Source organism: Catharus ustulatus, chromosome 14, assembly GCF_009819885.2.
Source record: "Catharus ustulatus isolate bCatUst1 chromosome 14, bCatUst1.pri.v2, whole genome shotgun sequence".
Lineage (NCBI taxonomy): Eukaryota > Metazoa > Chordata > Aves > Passeriformes > Turdidae > Catharus > Catharus ustulatus.
Window position 1 is genome coordinate 479210 of NC_046234.1, and position 19346 is coordinate 498555.

A 19346-nucleotide genomic window follows, 5' to 3' on the forward strand; every position below is an offset into this window, starting at 1 on the left:
CTCTTGCTCGTGCATCAGCCCACCATGAATATAGGCACTGAAGGGTGCTGATGGTGCCCAGGTGGAGGGGCTGGAGGAGCTGGCAGTGTTCCACAGCCACTCTGAACATCCCTTTTCCAGCCCTGGGTGGGCGGTGAGTTCTCCCTGTTCCCCTAGGGACAGACAGAGGTCCCCAAGTACTGCAGAGCTCCTGTGGCTGCTGAGTCCTCTCTCAGTGCCCCAGCATTCCTCTGTCTGCTCAGTGAGCTGGCACCTGGCAGAGCCCATCCTTGCCCTGCCAAGCCACACCCTACTTGCCCAGCCAGGGAGTGGACTGCCCTGTGCCCCTCTGCCCGTGTCCCCAGCACTGCCCTGTGCCCACTGCCTGCTCTGCCCCAGTTCCTGTTGCAGTGCAGGAGGCCTGGCACTGCCATGGCACACGAGGCACAGGGAGCATAGCTGAGCTCAGCAGCTCCCACCTGCCTGCGGGCAGCTGGCCAGGCCAGGAAGAGCCAGAGATTCCTTAGGTCTCCTGGCCCAGAAGCCTTTTCCTCCTTCCAGGCTGGCCACAGCCCAACCAGGAGGTCCTCCCTGGACTCCTCCTTCCAGGCTGGTGCAGAGGGTTGGGGTCAGGGCTCAGCTCTGCAGGCCCTGGCTGCAGCCCAAGCACTTGGGGCTGGCGATGCCTGGGGGCTGTGGGACATCACTGCCGTGCTGGCACGGCCAGTCCAGGGTCTGCTGGATGCCCACTAGCAGTCCTGCCTGTGCCCAGGCACACACCTCACCGAATGTCCCTGCTGCTGCTGCTGCAGCTGGAGAGGCAGAGCACAGGCACTGAGGGGTGATTTGAAGTGCAACATCCCAGAGCTGGAGGGTGGCTGGGACACCATGTCCTGTCTCGCTCCTGCTCTGGGAAACTGCTGGGTCTGGAAAACTGGGCATGAGGGCCAGGACAGGACTGGGCAGTGAGCAGGCAACCCTTGGCCACCCACCCAGCCCATCACGGGCTCACCAGCAGTGGCTCCTGGGGTGGCTGTGAAGCTGGGTGGCAGGGTCTCTCAGGGCAGATGGCAGTGGGGACATGGGACAGCAATGACTCTCAGTGTCCCCCGGAGGTGATGGCAGGGCCTCGTGGGTGGCAGTGGCTCTCAGTGTCCCCGGGGTTCACAGTGTCCAGCGGGTGGCAATGGCTCTCAGTGTCCCCCGGAGGCCATGGCTCGCAGGGGATCGCGGGCCGTTGCGGGCGGTGGCGGCGTGGCCGCAGTGCTGGCGCGGGGCCGGGCAGCGCATCCCTCCCGGTCCCGGCGGATGAGCTAATGGAGGCCAGCTGGGTCCCGGCGCTTCCCCAGCCCGCAGCTGCAGCCCTTCCTCTCCTGCACAGCCCCTTAACCCCCTCCCCGCCGGCACTGCCGCCCCCTGCCCGCAGCCCCGCGCCCTTCGTGGGCAGCCCCTGAGAACATTGAGGGGTTTGGGGGCCCCACACGGGCACGGCCTCTCGGCGTCCCAGCCACAGCTGGGGTGTCCTGTCCCATCCCTTCGCAGGGCTCAGCACCTCCTGCCCACCTGCGGGGCCCCTCAGTCTCCTGGGCCTTGTCCCCCTGCCCCCCACATGGGCCTTGCTCACACCAGCCGCATGGGGTGGGGACACCGAGGTGGGGGATGCAAGGATGGGGATACATAGGGAGGAATGCTAGGGGTACGAGGGACAGGGGCATCAGAAACAGGGATGTCAGCGACAGCAGAGACTGAACACAAGGGGCAGGGATGCCCAGGAGGACCAGCATCCCTGTGCCCTTCCAGCATCCCCTCATCCATGTCCTCGCCTCTCTGACATGTATTTTCCCACCCTCCTTGCCAATTCTACAGGCTCAGCACATGGCTTCACTCCTTGCTGAGCACCTTCTCTGCCAGCAATGGGCTGGGGAAGGGGCTGCTGTGGCACCTGCCATGACCCCCAGTGCCTATAGACAGCCCCAGGAGAGAGCAAAGGGATCTGAGACCCCTCCCCACCAGCAGGAGAACAACCCCTACCTGCCCTTGCAGAAATCAGCATTTACTGAGTTAATAATCATAACTCTTTATTACAAAGATGTATTTACACTGAATAAATCTTTACAGACACAGGAGACAATCAGCAGGGCCCAGCTCAGAGCCAGGGCTCCTCCTCTGGTGTATGGCAGAGTTGGACAGAGACCCCAGTGTCTTCCATTCCTGCTGCCCCATGGCCTGAAGCAGAGGGGTCCAGGGCCCCCAGCGTGTCCTGAGTGGGCTCCCCACTCCTCCACGAGGTGGGTCTGCCAGCGGAAAAGGGAGGGCAGCTCACCCAGCGTGTGGGATGAGCACCATGGGAATAAATAGAGCCAGGACAAGCTGTGTGCTCCCCCTGGCATGGGGGTGACAGACAGGGCTGGGGCAGGACCCCAAGGAGCTCACAGACCCCTGAGGAGAAGCTGCTCTGCCTGACAAAGTGCTTTGCGCAGAGCCCGCAGTCCCAGCGGGCCAATGCCCGAGCCAGCCCCGTGCCCACCAGGGCAGGGCATCGCGGCAACCCTGGCTCCTCTGCAGGCAAACTCCATCCAGCCGGCCCTGCTGCCCCTGAGGACGGGCAGAAGGCACCCACAGTGCCAAACAGGCACCGGTGCCACCAGGGCAAGCCGCCGGGAGCAAGTGGGGCCAGCCCAGGGCTTACAGGGGAGAGCCCAGGCTCGGGGCCAGAGGATGAGCGGAGCGGGCAAGAACATAGCGCGGGCGATGGAAGCCGTGTCCGTGGAAGGCCGGTGGCTGCCCTGCAAAGAGAGCAAGCCCAAGCACATATAAGTTCCCTGATGGCACCGTCACAGATGGCCTGGCATCCCCCGAGCCCCACTGATCTCACCTGGCTCAGAACGGCATGGGGCCCTTGTGCGACAGCCGGGGCCGGGGCCGCCGGGACCTCCGCCAGCCCCCGGGCCGCGGGACGGTCCCGCGCCGAGCACCCCGCGGCCGCACCAGCCTTCGGGTGAGGCCGTGGTGGGCATCCTTCCCGTCCGGCACGGTCCTCAGTGGTCCTGAGGAGATCAGAACAGCGTTAGCCACGAGTGCCCCCATGCAGGACAGGGACAGCAGTGCCATGGAGCAGCCTGGCCCTGGGCCGGCCGGTTTCCTGGATTGTCCCCAACAAGAGCCACCATTGCCGAGTGCTTCCTGTGGCGGCCACCTCTGCCAAGCGAGGCCACCTCGTGCGGCCACGGCCACCAGTCTCACCGCGGGGCACGGGGCTGCTCAGCCTCCGCCTGCGGCTCCAGCCCTGCCCACAGCCACCCCCTTGTCCGTGCCACCGAGACCCTCAGCCCTTCACCCTGAGCCGGGCCCCGCATCCTCATCGCGCCTGTGCTCTCAGCAGTGGTGCCGCTCCCCGGGGCCCTGGAGCCCCTGGCTGGGATGCTCTGGTCCCTGAGCACTTGTCCTGCTCCCCTGGGTGCTTTGGTCCCAGCTCCGGTTCCAGGACCCGGTGATGCTCGGGGCAGTCACCGCAGCTCCGGACGCTCCCGCTCGGCACGGGACCGGGAGGATTTTGGTTCCAAAGAAAGCGCTTTTTATTTCCCCAGCCCAGCGGATCCAGCGGTGCGGGCGTGGGTTCCCCCCGCGGCCACCTCTGCGCCATCTCCGCGGTCCCCTCTTTGCAGGCTCCCTCCCTTCATCCCCTGTGCCCCGCGGGGTCCCGCTCTCACCGGGGGCGGCCAGGACGAGCCCGAGCAGCAGCAGCAGCAGCAACAGCGGGGCCAGGAGCCGGCGCGGCGCGGCCATGGCGGGGGGCGGCGGGGGCGGCCGCCGGGGGAGCCGCATTTGTAGGCGGTGAGAGCCCGGCCCGGCCCCGCCGCCTCCCGTCATCTGGCCCCCGGGATAGGGGGAAAGTGTCCGCCCCCGCCCTGCCCTGCCCCGCCCCGCCGCCGGGACACCTCTGCGGGGTTCCCCCGCTCCGGGTTTGCTGCCTGATCCCCTCCCGGCGCATCCTCCGGGGGATTCCCTGCCCACAGCCCCCTCATAGCGTCCTCAGTGCTTTGAGACCACCCCAGCTTGTCCGGGGACCCCCATCCAGCCCGGATCTGGAGCTCTCAGCCTAGCCCCAGCCTCCGTGCCCAGCCCGGTTCAGGACCCCTGTGCTGGGACCTCGCACAGCCTGATCCTCAGATTCTGGGACCCTCCACTTCACCTGGCTCTCAGCCCCTCCCAGTGCCCCCTTCCCCTGGCACCAAGGGCACATGGGCTGTCCTACCCCCCTGCAGCCCCCCTCCACCAGCAGTGTCTACGGAGGGGCCAGTGTGTGCTGAACTGCCCCCATTCCAAAGTGGAGAAGGAAGACTAATCGGGAATGACTTGGAGCTTAGTCGGAAGGGAGAGGTGGGAAAAGGGGTTAAGGTTTGGAGGCTTTTCTCATTACCCTGCTCTGATTGATGATAAATATATAATAGGGGAGATTTAGATCACATATTAGGTAGAAATTCTTGGCTGTGAGGCTGATGAGGCCCTGGCACGGGTGCCCACAGATGCTGTGCCTGCCCCTGGATCCCTGGAAGTGTCCAAGGCCAGGTTGGACATTGGCCCTTGGAGCATCCTGGGACAGTGGAAGGTGCAAGATGGGTTTTAAGGTCCCTTCCAACCCAAACCGTCTGATAATTCCATGATTTTATGTAATTCAAGTCATTTCCCCAAACTGAGTCTGTTACACCTACACCTGCACCTGGTGACAGTCTGGTCCTTATCTCAATCTTTTTGTTGTATTTTCTCTCCCTACTCAGTGGAGGAGCGAGTGATACAGCAGCTTTGGGGGCACCTGGCCACGGGGAGCCCCCACAAAAGTGGATGACAAACACAAGTGCACCCTGAGAGAGCCCCTGCCAGAGGGGTGAGGGGGGGCACCGACAGGGTGTGGGGCAAACGGCATATGGGGGGGGTCGCAGGAGGAGATGAATTGGGGTGTGGGTATATGGGGGGGCTCTAGGAGAGGCTGCAGAAGGTGTGGGGGAATGTGAGGAGGGGCTGTGCCCTGTGTGCAGGTACCATGTCGCAGCCCCGCACGTCTGTGGTATCACGGCAGAGGCACATCCCATTAACCTGTTCCACCCTGTTGGTTATGATCACTCACCCCAGCCAAGTTCTCCTGCTGGCTAACCCTAAATTCAAACCCTAACTATAACCCTGACCCAACCCTAACCCCTAATCCTAAAACCTAACCCTCACACCGACCCCGAACCTAATACTAACCCCTAACCCTGCAGTCCCCACTTCTGGCGCAGTGTGAGGTCAGCACTCCCCACCAGTGCTGTGCACCCCAAAGTGGGGGTGATTCTTCAGTGGAACCAGGAGCTGCAGCCTCATCCCCCCAGCCCAGCCGAACTCTGTGGTGCGAGGAGGACGCCCCAGCCCATCCCTAGGCACACCCCGCGTGCCAGGGCACCCCAGGGATCCTGGCAGCATCCCGGGGTCACCACCGCCTTCCGCATTCCTGCACCCGCTCGCCCTCCCCACGTCCTGTTTGCCGGGCGCGTCACCCCGGCCTGAGTCACCCCGTGGCCTCTGCAGGTGACGGAAGGCCAACAATAGCCCACAAAGGGAGGATGTCCCCCCAAAGCCTTCCTCCGGCTCGTCTTCGAGGAAACCTCCCGCGGGAGGGATGGGCCCCACCGGACGCGCGGTGACCAAGGAGCTTCGTCCTGTTGACGCTGGCTCGGAGCGACACGCGGCCCTGGGGTCTCCGGGGACTGCCCGAGCCGCCCCCCGAGCTGGGCGAGGAGGAGGCTGCCACTGAGGGCGATGGCACCGGGTGTGATGGCACTGCAGGGTGGAGCTCAAAGGGCAAGAGCAAAGGGGGTGGGGACCCCCTGGGAGTGGGGTGAGCCGTAGGGTGAGGGGTGCAGCCTCCGCAGGAGCCAGGCAGGGAGGACCAAGCACCATTAATGCGTGCTAATCAGCAGGATGGCAGCAAGGAGCTGCCCGACCATCCCCACGGCACCGCATGGCATCCTTGGGAAACTGCTGCGACAATCACAGCGGCCTCGCTGTCCCTCTGCCACTTGTGCCTGTCTGGCCCTGATGGGGACCCCCGGCCCCTTCCTGGGCTCCTCTCACAGGGGGAATGCCAGGCACAGCAGCCTGAGAGATTCGTGCCATGAGTGCTGCAGGGCTCGGCCGGAGGGAGCGGATGGCCAGGGGAGCGCCTGGCTCTGCTGCTGTCTGGCACAGGACACAGGGACACAGGGACAGGGGACAGAGACACGGGACAGGACACAGGGACACAGTGATACAGGGACACAGGGACAGGGGACAGGGACATGGGACAGGCCACAGGGACACAGGGACAGGGAACAGGGACATGGGACAGGACACAGGGACACGGGATGGGACACAAGGACACAGGGACAAGGGACAGGGACACGGGACGGGACACAGGGACACAGGGACACAGAGACACAGGACAGGGGACACCGGACGCGGGACACGGGACACAGGACAGGGGACAGGGACACGGGACAGGACAGCAGCACACGGGACAGGGGACACGGGTCTGTGCGGCTCCACGGCGAATCCTGGTGCCACCTCGTGGTGAGCAGGGTCCTGGTGCCACAGCTGGACAGTCGGAGCAGTGTCACAGCGGTGGAACGGTGACACTGCGGGACAGGCGGGGATGGACACACCGGGCAGTGGGGGGACACAGCCAGACAGTCCCTGAGGGGACACAGCTGGACAGCTGGAACACTGACACAGCCGTACAGTACGGTGACACAGCCACAGAGTCACTAAAGCTGCTGGAGGAAGGACCTGTGCAATCAAAGTGACAGGCCACAGGGTCAAGGCTGCTTGTGATGAAGATAATGAGGTTTTAGCAAGGCAGATGCAGGGAGCTGACGGGCCTGGCGGGACAAAGGGCATATCCCAGCAGGATCCTCCCATGGAGCACAGCTCCCTGGTCCGGGCACTGGTTAGGGACTGGTGCCCACCTGCATGGCTCCATGTCCTGTGGAGGAGGAGGAGTGGCTGGGGACTGATTGGCTTGGGGGGCATCTGGCCCATGCCAGCTCACTGTAGATCTGAAACAGAGGGGTTCCCCAGGGAGCAAAGCCTTTCCCAGACTTCTCCTTGGCCATCAGGTGGTGCCAGGCTTAGTTGGCACACTCCCACTTCTGCTCCTGCAGGATCTTTGGACTTTGTGCTGATTTTGCTGTTTGCTTTTATTTAGCAGCAGAATTCACTTTCCAAAGGGACAACAAACCCTGCTCCCCACACCCTGTGTCTGCTGCGGCCTCGTCCCTCCCATTCCGCATCCCTCTGCTCCGGGGTCAAAGGCACAGGAGGAAAGACCTGTCACCACAGAGTCCCCTCGGTGTCCCGTCGCACACGGCCAGGGCAGCCATGTGCCCCCCGCTCTGGATCGCAGCCTCGGCACTCCTGGTCCACGGTACGGCAGGGTGGGGGGCGCTGGGGTGGGCCGGCACATCTGGGAACCCCAGGAACCAGATGTAGAGCGTGGGATGTCCCCACTGCTGCTCTGGGTGAAGCAGCGGGGTGAAGCAGGGGGGTGAAGCAGGGGTGGGGTGCAGGGGTGGGCCCACCCCAGACGACGTCACGGGGCCAGGCCCAGGGCAGGAGCCGGGTGAGGAACAGAGCCTCGGGGTGCAGAGATCCCAAGGCCCCTCGTGCTGAGGGTGACCCCATCATGCATTGTCCCACAGACCTCAGCTGTGTGCCCTTGGCCCAAAGTGAGAAGCCAGGTGCCAGCTGGTGATGGAGGGCCCAGGGAGTGGCACCCCGTGCCAAGCAGCCCTGGGGAGAGGTGAGGTCCAGCTAGACACGGCCCCACCATCAGCCAGTTCCTTCTGCAGCCCCAGTGCTGGGATGCTCCTGCCAGCCCCTCTATGCTGGGCACCAGCTGCTCTCTGTGACGATCCCACTGTGCCACAGGCACCAGTAGATTTATCACTAGCGGATGATGCTGGTTCTCATTCACTGTTCCTGGTGCTAAAAACACTGGGGTTTGCAAAAAGCCCCAAAGCTGGGCTGGCTGGTGTTTGGGGCTGGGGACAAGGGTCTCAGCTGCCCGGTGCCGTTCCGGGCTGCAGCCAAGTGCCAGTAGACCTCCAGGCTGCCCTTGAGGCTCGCAGGTGTCACCGTGCCCACAGGCTGTGCCGCAGGCTGGGCGCCACAGGCTCCTTCCCCCAGGAAAGACATCCGGGATTGCTCCGCGGACCCGCTGGTGAGCCCCGCGCTGCTCCCCCCCACTGCCCCCGAGACCCCCTGCATGGGGTTCCCCCCAGTGCCAGCATGTGTACCTGTGCCACCAGTACCTGCCACCGACAGCCACCAACACCTCGGTGCGTCTGGCCGCGCTGCGGGGCGTCATGCGGACCCAGGGTACCCACGCCTACATCGTGCCCTCCACGGATGCCCACATGGTAAGGGAGGAGTGCCCCGCGTCCCCGGGGACCCCCTCCCTGCCCACATCCACCTCTCACGGCTCCATCCTGGCTCCAGAGCGAGTACATCTCCGAGCGGGACGCCCGGCTGGGCTGGCTCACCGGCTTCAGCGGCTCTGCAGGTGAGGGCATCCCCCAACCCTCGAGTGCTGCTCTGTGGGTTGGACCTGCCTGCTGGGCCTCATTCCTGGGGATCCATGCCCATGGCATGGTCCCACTCCCTGAGAGCCTCTGGGGGTCCCTGCCGGCTGCAGGGAGAGAGAAAGAGGTGACCCCTGAGCCCCTACCCCTGTGCCAGGCACCGCTGTGGTGACGCAGGACAAGGCTACCCTGTGGACTGACAGCCGCTACTGGACCCAGGCAGAGCGGGAGCTGGACTGCAACTGGGAGCTGCAGAGGACAAGTCAGTGGGGCAGGATGGGGGGCTGCTGAGTGTCCCTGCTCCCAGGACCCCCCAGCCCCTGGCACAGCCTCCCCTGGGCTCAGCGTGGGTTGGGGCGCAGAGCGAACTGGCAGTGCCACACAGCTCTCTCCTGCAGCCTCGATCGAGTCCATCGGGATGTGGATCCTGAAGGAGGTTCCTGTGGGGGGGAACGTCACTTTGGACCCCTTCCTCTTCTCCATCGGTAGGGCTGGCTGACACCGGGGGTCACCTCAGCCTGCCCATGGGAGAGCATGGCATGCCCATGGGGTGCAGATTTACCAGGAGCACAAACCTGTGGACTGCTCACCCCCTAGACACCTGGAACAGCTACAGCCGGGCTCTGCACGGCTCCGGCCGGACCCTGCTTCCCCTCGAGACCAACCTTGTGGATCAGGCATGGGGTGACCAAAGACCCCTTCCTTCCTCCAGTGAGATCTACAGCCTCCCAGCAGAGTTCACAGGTCTGACCCCAGACCCCAGCTTGCCACAGTCCAGGGCCACGCTGGTTCCCCACACTGAGCCCCGCACTGAGCCCCGCACTGAGCCCCGCACTGAGCCCCGCACTGAGCCCCGTACTGAGCCCTGCACTGAGCCCCGCACTGAGCCCCGCACTGAGCCCTGCACTGAGCCCCGCACTGAGCCCTGCACTGAGCCCCGCGCTGAGCCCCGCACTGAGCCCCGCACTGAGCTCCGCTCTTGTCCGACTCGCAGGGAGCAGCTGGCAGGAGAAGGTGGCAGGGATCCGGCAGCAGATGGAGGAGCACTCCCGGCGCCCCACAGCCGTGCTGCTCTCGGGGCTGGAGGAGACGGCCTGTGAGTAGCCACGGTGGGGCCATGGCACGGGTCGTGGGCTCGAACCCTGGCGGGGAGGGCAATGGCAGGCTCAGACCTCTCGTTCCTGGCAGGGCTCTTCAACCTCCGCGGAGATGACATCCCCTACAACCCCGTCTTCTACTCCTACACCCTCCTGACCAACACGACCATAAGGTGGGCAACGCGTCCCTGTGGGACGGGGCGTGGAGGGGGCTCACAACCCGCCCCCCTCTCACCCTTCCTTTCCTGAGCCACCCCCATGGGACCCTCCTCTCAGCTCCATTGTCCCTTATCCCCAGAGCCACCAAATGCTGCCGTGCTCACCACCAACCACTGACAGTCCTGAGCCACACATCTCTCTCCATTCATCCCCCCGCCCCCAGCCCACTCCAGGGCACAGCACACTCCCTTTCCTCACAGCCTGAGTTCCTCCCATTGGCAGCCCAGCACCCCCTCTGAGCCTCCCCTCTGCTGGCCTGGCTGGGCTGGGGGGACCAAAGGCGGTGGTGACCCATCCCATCCCATCCCATCCCATCCCATCCCATCCCATCCCATCCCATCCCGCCCCATCCCCAGCCTGTTCATGGACGAGTCCCGGCTCTCGGCGGTGGCTCGAGCGTCCCTCCTCTCGGGCTGCCCGGGGCTGCTGTGCGTGGAGCTGCAGGAGTACGGGCAGGTGAGCGCCCACCTGCGCCGCTACACCCAGGACAACGTCACCGTGTGGCTGGGCACCGAGTACACCACCTATGGCCTCTACAGCATCATCCCCCAGGTGGGCACCGAGCCTGGCTACGGGGCATGTGGGTCCTGCAGGCTCGGGGACGGCCCCGTGTCACCGTGTTGTGGCCGCCCCTGGGGCCTGAGGGGACAGGTAGCTGTGCCACCTCCTGCCTGCCTTCACAGGAGAAGCTGCTGGAGGAGAACTACTCACCTGTCATGACAGCCAAGGCTGTGAAAAATGCCCATGAGCAGGAGATGCTGCGAGCTGCCCATGTAAGGGCTGTCCCCCTCCCCACAGTCCCCTGCAGAACGGGGGCACTCTGGAGGACACAGGGTGCTGATCCTCCTCCCCACTTCCACCGCGCACCCCCAGGTCCGGGACGCTGTGGCCGTCATCCAGTACCTGCTGTGGTTGGAGAAGACAGTCCCACAGGGGCAGGTGGACGAGTTTTCGGGGGCTCAGCACATCGATGCACTGCGCTGGTCAGTGCTGCGCCCCAGGCCTGCCCTGCCCAGGGAAGGGCAGCCGGGCACCCCCAGCACTTCCCCTCCTCCCTGCTGCCTTCCAGGGCCCAGGAGCACAGCCGTGGGCCCAGCTTCCAGTCCATCTCGGCCAGCGGGCTCAACGCAGCTCTGGCCCACTACAGGTACAGCTGGGGCAGCGGTGGGCAGAGGGAAGGGGGCAGCTGGGAGAGGCCTCTGACCCCCTCCTCTTGCAGCCCCTCCAACGGGAGCAGCCGGGCACTGTCTGTGAGAGAGATGTACCTGTTTGACACTGGAGGGCAATATCTGTGCGTAGGTTTGAACAGAGACCCCCACCACTGCCCCACACCCAGAGGCCTCCAAAGCCAGTGCTGAGGCTGCACCATCCCCGTTCATGACCCCCCTTTGCAGGGACGGGACGACAGACATCACTCGCACAGTGCACTGGAGTGAGCCCACCCCACTGCAGAAGGTACCAGCCCCTCCCATGTCAGCCAACACCCCCCTGCACTGCCCAGCATCCTCCTGCATTGCCCAGGACATGCCTGCACTGCCCAGCACCCCCTTGCACTGCCCAGAACTCCCCATGGCACTCAGCTTCACAGTCCTGGCCAGGGCTGGATGTGCAGGGCTGGGTGTGTGGGTACCACCACACTCACCCTGCCATGCCATGCCCTACAGGAAGCCTACACCCGTGTGCTGATGGGCAACATTGACCTCTCCCGCCTTGTCTTCCCATCCAACACAGCAGGTGGGTGCCAAACCCAGCACTGCCCTTCACAGAACCCCTGGCACAGGGAGCAGGAGGGCATGAAGGGCCCCACAGGCTCCTCAGCCCACACCCCACCTCTTCATTCCCCAGGAAGAAACGTGGAGTCCTTCGCCCGCCGGGCACTCTGGAATGTTGGACTCAACTATGGCCACGGGACTGGCCACGGCATTGGCAACTTCCTCTCAGTCCATGAGTGTAGGTGCCACCAGCACTGGGGCTGGGCATGTGTGCTGAGCTATGGGGATGGGGATGAGGACAGGAGCTCACTGGGGGCTTCTCATCGCCCAGCAGAGCTTCTCTAAGGGGTAGGGGAATCCCTACTTGCAGCATCTTGTGGTCCTTGTCATGGTGGCCCCATAGTCTTTGCCTTGGTGGCACTCGGTCCTTTTGGAGGTGTCCCTGCAGCACATGCCATCCCCAGAGCTCTAACCCTCGCCATGTCCCTGCAGGGCCCGTGGGTTTCCAGTCCAACAACGTGCCACTGGAGGCCGGCATGTTCACCTCCATCGGTATGTGCCAGCACCCCGACCGGCACCTGGCTCTCCAGGGCAACCCCGGGCACAGAGCCCAACGGGGACAGGGTGCCAGCTCTCAGCCCCACTCAGAGGCCAGAGCCAGCCCTACTGGGGTGGGGTGGAGGAGCCTCAGGGACTGGGGGCTCACCAGGCTATTCCTGGCCCTCAGAGCCCGGGTATTACCGGGATGGCGAGTTCGGGATCCGCATTGAGGATGTCGCTCTCGTGGTGGAGGCACAGACTGAGGTAGGGCAATGGGGATGGGGTGACAGTGGTGGCAGGTGGGAGCCTGCATCAAGTCAGCGGTGGGGACAACTCCAACGGGTTAGGGGACACTCAGTGACACCTTTCTGTGGCAGCACCAGAGCGAGGAGACCTTTCTGACCTTCGAGGTGGTGTCCCTGGTGCCCTATGACCGCAAACTCATCGACCTCAGCCTCCTGTCCCCAGAGCAGGTACGGGGTATGCTCGGGGTGGGGAGTAGAGCAGGGATGCAATGTCAGCACAGGGGCTTGGGGGATGCATACAGCAAAATCCAGGACCATGGCATGAGGCTGGAGAAGTTAAACGAGGCAAATGGATGCACGGATGAAGAGGGACAATGAGCTCTGCAGGTGGTCGGGGTGTAGGGCAGCTGGACGGGGAAGGCCAAAGGTAGGGGGGCAGCATTCCGGCCATCCCCGCAGCTTCCCGCGGTGCCTGGCTGCAGATCCAGTACCTGAACTCGTATTACGAGAAGATCCGTGCACAAGTGGGGCCGGAGCTGCGGCGGCAGCGGCTGGAGGAGGAGTACGCCTGGCTGCAGGAGAGCACCGAGCCCTTCCCGCTGAGCAGCGCCCGCACGGTGGCCCTCGCCCCGCTGGCCCTCGCCCCGCTGCTCTCGGTGCTGCTCAGCGGGCTGGGAGCCTGACCCCGCACGCACGGCCGCACCATCCTCTCCCACCGTGGCCGTGTCTGTCCCTGCCCGCACTTCCTTTCCTTTGGTGCATTTTATTTGCTTGTTTGTGATTAAACATGAGCGAGGTGGGCCTTGCCGTCCCCGATACGCTGCGCGCTGCCTCGCCGGGAGTTAGGGCTGTGGAGTCCGGCCCCAGCCCCTCCAGTGACCCTGCTTGTGCCGCCCCGAGGCGACCAATGGCGGCAGCGAGGGGATGGGTTTGTAATTCTGGGGCCAAAGATGGAGGATTTGGAGTGAGAAGACGCAGGGCAGCCAGCCCAACCAGGGATGTCCCCGCGCCTGCCATGAGCTCGTCCCACCTGAGTGTGACGCGGATCCAGGGGTCTGGGAGACCAAGTGTCACACAAAGGGCTTGGCGATCATGTCCTATCAGGATGAGCAGGCACGGGGGTGGGCACGGGGGTTGGGGACTGTCACCTCCTGCATGGGGGGACACACGATGCCATCTGCAGACGGCCAAGGGGCAGCAGCACCGAGGGCCGGCAGCGCTGCCAAGGGAGGCAGGCACGGGCAGCATCACCGAGGGACGTCCCAGAGGTGTCAGGGCGCAGACACCGTCCCCACCCAGGGGCCCCGGGCAGGGCAGCAGCTCGCTGGAGGGTTTCCTTCCTCCTGCCCCAGCCTGCGCCTCGCCAGCCACCCCGAGCTCGGCTGCAAGCGCCTCTCATGTGACCGCCGGCTTCCTGTGCGCTCCCGGCTCGGTGCCGGTGCTGCGGGTCGGGACAGGACAGGACGGGACGGGACGGGACGGGCCGGGCCGTGCTCGCCGCTGCCGGACGCTGAGCGCTCGCCACCGGCCCCAGCGCCATGCTGCGCCGCAAGCCTTCCAACGCCGGGGACAAGGAGCCGGGACACAGGAAGGTGAGTGCTGGTTGCCTCTGCACCGCAGGTGTCCCGGCACATCCCGGCATGTCCGAGCCTGGGCTGCCGCGGGGTGCTGAGCAGGAGGGCTGGTGCCGGGGGATAGGGACAGGAGGCAGCTGCCCAGCTTGCCTTTCCTGCCATCAGCCACTCTGGCCTCGCCAGTGCGTGGTTCTGGCCTTGCCGGCCTCCCGCTGTGGCTTCCATGCTGTTGGGATGTGCAGCTGGGATGCACAGCCCCGGCATCACCGTGGGTGCCAGCCCAGGTGCCAGTGGAAGCCGTGGGACTGTGCTGGGGGAGGCTGTGCCCCCCTGTCCATGGCCTCCCCAGGCGTGGGTGGCCGCCCGTCATTTCCTGGGGGGCCATGGCTGCGGTGGCGGCTGTGCTGTTCTCTTGCGCAGCAAGGTGCTGCGGTCGAGGCTGCAGCTCCATCACGTGCGTCAGCCGCTTCCTCCGGCAGCACCGCTGCGATGGGAGCCCCAGGAGCACTGCCAGTGTCACGGCCTCTCCAGAGCCCCTGCATACCATGGCCATGTGCCACCCTGCGGCTGAAGCCTGGAGCCCCGCAATGGGGACCAAAACTGGCTCCTCATCCCCCACCAGGTCTCACACCAGCTGGCACTTCAACTCTTGCCAAGCTTTGCTGGGCTGGCATCAGCATCAGCAAGTCCCCACCGAGGAGCAGGAACACACCCTGCCATGGCAGCTCCTCCGTGCTGCCAGGCTCCCACAGGAAATCTGGGTGAAGTCTCCCTCCCTGTGCTGGGCTGGCACATCCAGCCTGGCCAGCCCCAGCGGGCATCCCCTGCCCTTGCCCAGCCACAGGCGTTCTCACTTCCCCCTCTGCCCTGCTCCGGGCGAGCCCGGCCCCCCTGACTCATGTCCCACTGCCAGGCTCTCCATGGCTCCTCCAGCCCCAGGGCAGTTCTATCTCAGGGCTCTTTTATCTCAGCAGCGGAGCGCTAGGGTGTTCAGTGGACCTGGATCTGGTGGTTTCAGAGCACTGGGTGGGAGCAGGGCAAAAGGCAGCACCCCTTCTGCCCAGATGCACCTGCAGCTGGCACAAAGCCACAGTGGGTGTGACTGGGTGTCTTACTGTGAGCCAGCCCTCTGCAGGAATGGCAAAACCAAGGGCTCAGGGATGCTCGGTGGAGCCAATGAGGAGGAGAATAAAGAGGGGACAACACAGGACCAGGCTGTGCAGGGCTGGGAAGGGCCTCAGCTGCCACAGGAGCTGTCAGAGCACATGAGAACGGAAATCCCTGCTTGTGGTGGTGGCAGAGCGAGCACTGTGCTGTGTGCACCGAGAGCCCCAGGAGTGCTGCTGGTAACAGCCGAGCTCACCATGCCCCAGCGTGTGAGCACACTGGTGCTGGCATCCAGGGATGAGGGATACCTGGGGCCACATGGCTGTGCTGGCACCAAGGATGTTCCCAGTGTGGAGAAACCCTTCCAGAGACAGGCACCTGAGGCCATGGAGGGAAGGCAGGGGGCACAGGAAAGACTGGAAGGGGCAGGGACAGAGAGGTTCACCAGGACGGAGATCTAAAAACACCTTTGATGGCTCAGGTATGGAGGTGGCACCAAGCCAGCTGGGGTGTGCTCTCTGGGCTATGGGGTGACACTCACAGGTGGGAAACGTGGAAAACTTTCAGTCCTGGAGCTGATCCTGTGGGTAGCAGCAGGGACATGGCTGCTCTAGTGCCACCTGCCCGTCACTCCCTGCCCATCTGTGGTGAGGTGCTGCAGAACCCCGTGTCCCCCCACGTCCTGGCCCATGTGCTAGGCTGGCATCATGGCACAGCTGGGCTGCTCCCAGCATGGCAGCACCAGGCTCCATACCAGAGCATCCCTGCCCTGGTAATGCTGTGCCAAGCAGCTGCACAGGCACCAAGAGCTCCACATCCGAGTGCTGGGGAGTTCATGGCACATGGCAGCTCCTGGAAGAGAGCAAAAATCTCTTCCCAGCACTGGCATTGCCCTGGGATGGGCATAGCAGCCCAAAGGGGAGAGAGGAGCTGGGGCAGGGGATGCAGGAAGAAGCCAATCTCCCACCTTTCCATCTCTCCCCTCACACCTCTGCCCTTGCTCCCAGCTTTCCCTACAGCGTTCCAGCAGCTTCAAGGACTTCAACAAATCCAAGGTCACCTCTCCCGTGTCAAGCGAGGAGTTCAACCTGGAGGACAATGTGAGTTCCCAGCCCCAGCATCCCTTGACCCATCCTGCTCCCCCGGGTACAGCCCACTGCAGGGCTGGCTTCCCAAAACTCCTGGTCTCACCAGTGTGTCACAGAGCAGCCCCAGGGTGCCAGCACTGGTGGGATTTGGGATCTTACAGCCCTGTGTGACCCTGTTGACACTTGCCCAGGGTGGGGGGCTCCGCCTTCACTGTGCCTGCCTCTGACAGATCCCCGAGGATGATCCTGGTCCTGAGGAGGCCGTGCGGAGCAGCGGGACGAAGCTGGGCAGGAAGTGGCGGGCGGTGATCTCACGCACCATGAACCGCAAGATGGGCAGGATGGCTGTGAGAGCACTGGCTGAGGGGAAGGTGAGCGGGACATGGGGACACATACAGGTGAGCAGGGACAGCTCCCCTGCCTCGGCCTGAGCCTTGTACCTCCAGCAGGGAGAGGTGGAGGAGGAGGGGTCCCCGTGCCCCCTGTCCCCAGGCAGCAGCATGGAGGAGCAGAGCCATGACAAGGTGCCCCTGTCGTACCTGGAGCTGGAGGAGGAGGACAGGCGCCCAGCCCTCGCACGCCAGATGTCCAGCGGTGAGGCCAGCCCCAACAGGACACTGACCCCACGTCCCCAGCCGGGCACACCTGACCCTGTCCTCTCTGCAGGCAGTGACATTCCCAGCCCCAGCGATCCCGGGGACAGCCGGCGGATGGAGGAGACTGTCCCAGCTTACACTGGCCCCTTCTGCGGCCGGGCCCGGGTCCACACCGACTTCACCCCCAGCCCCTATGACAAGGACTCCCTGAAGCTGCGAGTGAGCCATGGCCCTGCGGTCCCAGGGAGCGGGGAGAGGGTGGCTGGGGAACCCCTGAGCTGGGGGTGTTCCCTGGCTGTTCCCAAGCCTGCGCCCACCACCATCCCATGTCCCTTGCCTAGAAAGGGGACATCATCGGCATCATCGAGAAGCCACCTGCAGGCACCTGGACCGGGCTGCTCAACAACAGGGTGGGCTCCTTCAAGTTCATCTACGTGGATGTGATCCCTGAGGAGACGGTCCCTGCCCGCAGGAGCCGGGGCTCCAGCAGGAACAAGCGCCTCAAGCCCAAGACTCTGCATGAGCTGCTGGAGCGCATCAACCTGCAGGTGAGGGGTGGAGCCGTGGGTGAACAGCAGCACCAACCTGTACTATTGTTTGTACCAACAATGTACGAACTCCAGCAAAGGACTGGGGTGCCAGCACTGGGACCACCCCCTCTCCACTATCCCCCACCTGCTTGCTTCCACCAAGCACCCCAGGGGCACAGAGGGGACACCTGGGGCATTTCTGGGTAACGTGGGGGCAGCTGCCCACCGTGGACCCACTGAGGGGGGAGCCACAGAACAGCACTGGGGGTCAGGGGAAGGCAACCAAGCCCTGCTCAGCCTTGCCCACACTCCCTACCCAGGAACACATTCCCACCCTCCTGCTGAACGGGTACCAGACCCTGGAGGACTTCAAAGAGCTGCGGGAGACACACCTGAACGAGCTGCACATCACAGACCCCCAGCACCGGGCCAAGCTGCTCACGGCTGCCGAGCTCCTCCTGGACTATGACAGTAAGAGTCCTGGGAGGGGGTGGGGACCCTTACTGGGACCCCAGCAGCACCACTAACACCACAGCCCCTCTCCCAGCAGCCAGCGAGCCCGAGGATGGTGACACCGCCGAGGCCCTGCCGTCGCCCTCAGAGTCCAAATGGGACATTCCCCGGGACTCCGGCTGCTTCGAGGGATCAGAGGCCCTGGATGGCAGCCGGGAAGAGGCTGAGTTGGGGGGTCCCACGGAGCAGCTGGGGGCTGTCTCCATGGCACAATCCCCCTGAGCCCGCCAGCAGCGCCGCTTCCCGCTCTGGCCCTGACAGTGGGGCTGGACTGCAGGGGACGGTTGCTGGCAGGGCACAGGGGAGCCCCAGTGGTGGCACCTCAGGGCCAGCTCGGCTCCTGCACCACAAGCCAGATGCTGGATGGGCACGAGGTGCCCCAGGACGTTTTGCATTGCACTGCCAGGCACCACTGCCCCGAGGAACTCCAGACATGCAGAGGCACCGCGCTCCCTGCCAAGACACCACAGCCATTGGCTGCTTCTCCCAGGTTTGCCAGCAGGCTCAGGAGGGAGCTCGGGATGGAAGCCATGTCTGCAGGCAGCTGAAGCCTGCCCAGGACACTGTCACTTCTCAGCATGGACACACAGAAGCCCTTCCACACCTGCCGCGGGGGACAGCAAGATGCAAATAACACAGCTAAGACACCCTGGAAGTGTGAGATGGAGAGTCCTGAAAACACACAACAGGGGGAAGGGGCAGCTGGCTTGGGGCAGCACAGACACGCAGGGGCTACAGTTCAGCCATTTTCAAACCAATTAAGTTTCCTTCATTGTTTTAAAATTAAAAAAAAGAAGAAATAAAAAAAAAAAAAGAACACCCAATCCTCACCCAACCCCTTTCTTCCTTCTGGAGACCCTGACCCGTGCAGGCAGGTCCCGGCAGGCAGCACTCCACAACAGCTCGTGGAACAGGGAGTAGCACAACCAAAAAATACACTTTTTTTGCTTCCAATTGGAGATTTGGTCAGTAGCGTGTTGGGCGACTCCCACGGGGTGGGGCACAAGAGCCGTGTCCGGGAGGATGGAAGGGGATGGAGCTGGGCTGGGCTAGCTGCAGGGCAATGGCCGGGGCTTCTTCCCTGCCTCGTTCCGACTGGGAGCAGCTGGGGCAGCTCTGCCCTCTCACCCGGGAGAGGCGGCAGTGCTGGTGCCCCGTTCACACCACACCCCTTGCTGCCTGCCACAGCCCCAGGGCAAGGAGCGGGGCGGGAGGCACGGGGCAAGCTCCAGAGGGAGCAGGATCCCGGCAGCTGAGAGCAGGTTGGCACGAGAGGCCAGGCACGGAGCAGCAGGCATTTCCCACTGCCAGCCAGGGCACCCCCAGCAGCCAGCACACCCCTGCGGGGAGGAACGGGAGTGCCCAGCACTGTGCCCAGCACCGAGGGATGGGAGCTGCCAGGACATGGAATGGCCTGTCCTCCACCAGGGACCTCTGCGGGAATCCCAGAGCTGTGAGGCTCCTGTGGAGTGAGGGGAGCCCTGCCATGGCACGGAGCTCTCCCACCAGCCCCCCAGCCTCTCCCCTTCTGCTGAGGACACACAAGTGAGCAACA

At 64.3% G+C, this 19346-nt stretch overlaps 2 protein-coding genes across 4 annotated transcripts; both read left to right on the forward strand.

Annotated features, from left to right (window-relative positions):
- The first annotated feature begins 5020 nt into the window (after positions 1-5020).
- On the forward strand, positions 5021-13468 carry XPNPEP2 (X-prolyl aminopeptidase 2). The gene is made up of 21 exons (XM_033072567.1): positions 5021-5044; positions 8090-8209; positions 8298-8408; positions 8488-8551; positions 8728-8832; positions 8969-9055; positions 9168-9314; positions 9565-9666; positions 9759-9840; positions 10243-10438; positions 10570-10659; positions 10760-10869; positions 10956-11033; positions 11106-11177; positions 11281-11341; positions 11551-11620; positions 11732-11836; positions 12091-12150; positions 12326-12402; positions 12516-12611; positions 12866-13468. The coding sequence occupies exons 1-21, from the start codon at positions 5021-5023 to the stop codon at positions 13064-13066; spliced, it is 2058 nt and encodes a 685-aa protein (XP_032928458.1). The 3' UTR covers positions 13067-13468.
- An 88-nt stretch (positions 13469-13556) lies between these two features.
- SASH3 (SAM and SH3 domain containing 3) lies at positions 13557-18615 on the forward strand. Of its 3 annotated transcripts, none has more exons than XM_033072486.1 (8): positions 13557-13975; positions 16072-16164; positions 16383-16523; positions 16599-16746; positions 16819-16967; positions 17090-17296; positions 17599-17749; positions 17826-18615. In XM_033072486.1, the coding sequence occupies exons 1-8, from the start codon at positions 13922-13924 to the stop codon at positions 18011-18013; spliced, it is 1131 nt and encodes a 376-aa protein (XP_032928377.1). In that variant the 5' UTR covers positions 13557-13921; the 3' UTR covers positions 18014-18615. The 3 variants fall into 3 exon arrangements, with proteins under 3 accessions (XP_032928377.1, XP_032928379.1, XP_032928378.1); XM_033072488.1 differs by having other exon boundaries at positions 17829-18615; XM_033072487.1 differs by having other exon boundaries at positions 16602-16746.
- The last annotated feature ends 731 nt before the right edge of the window (positions 18616-19346 follow it).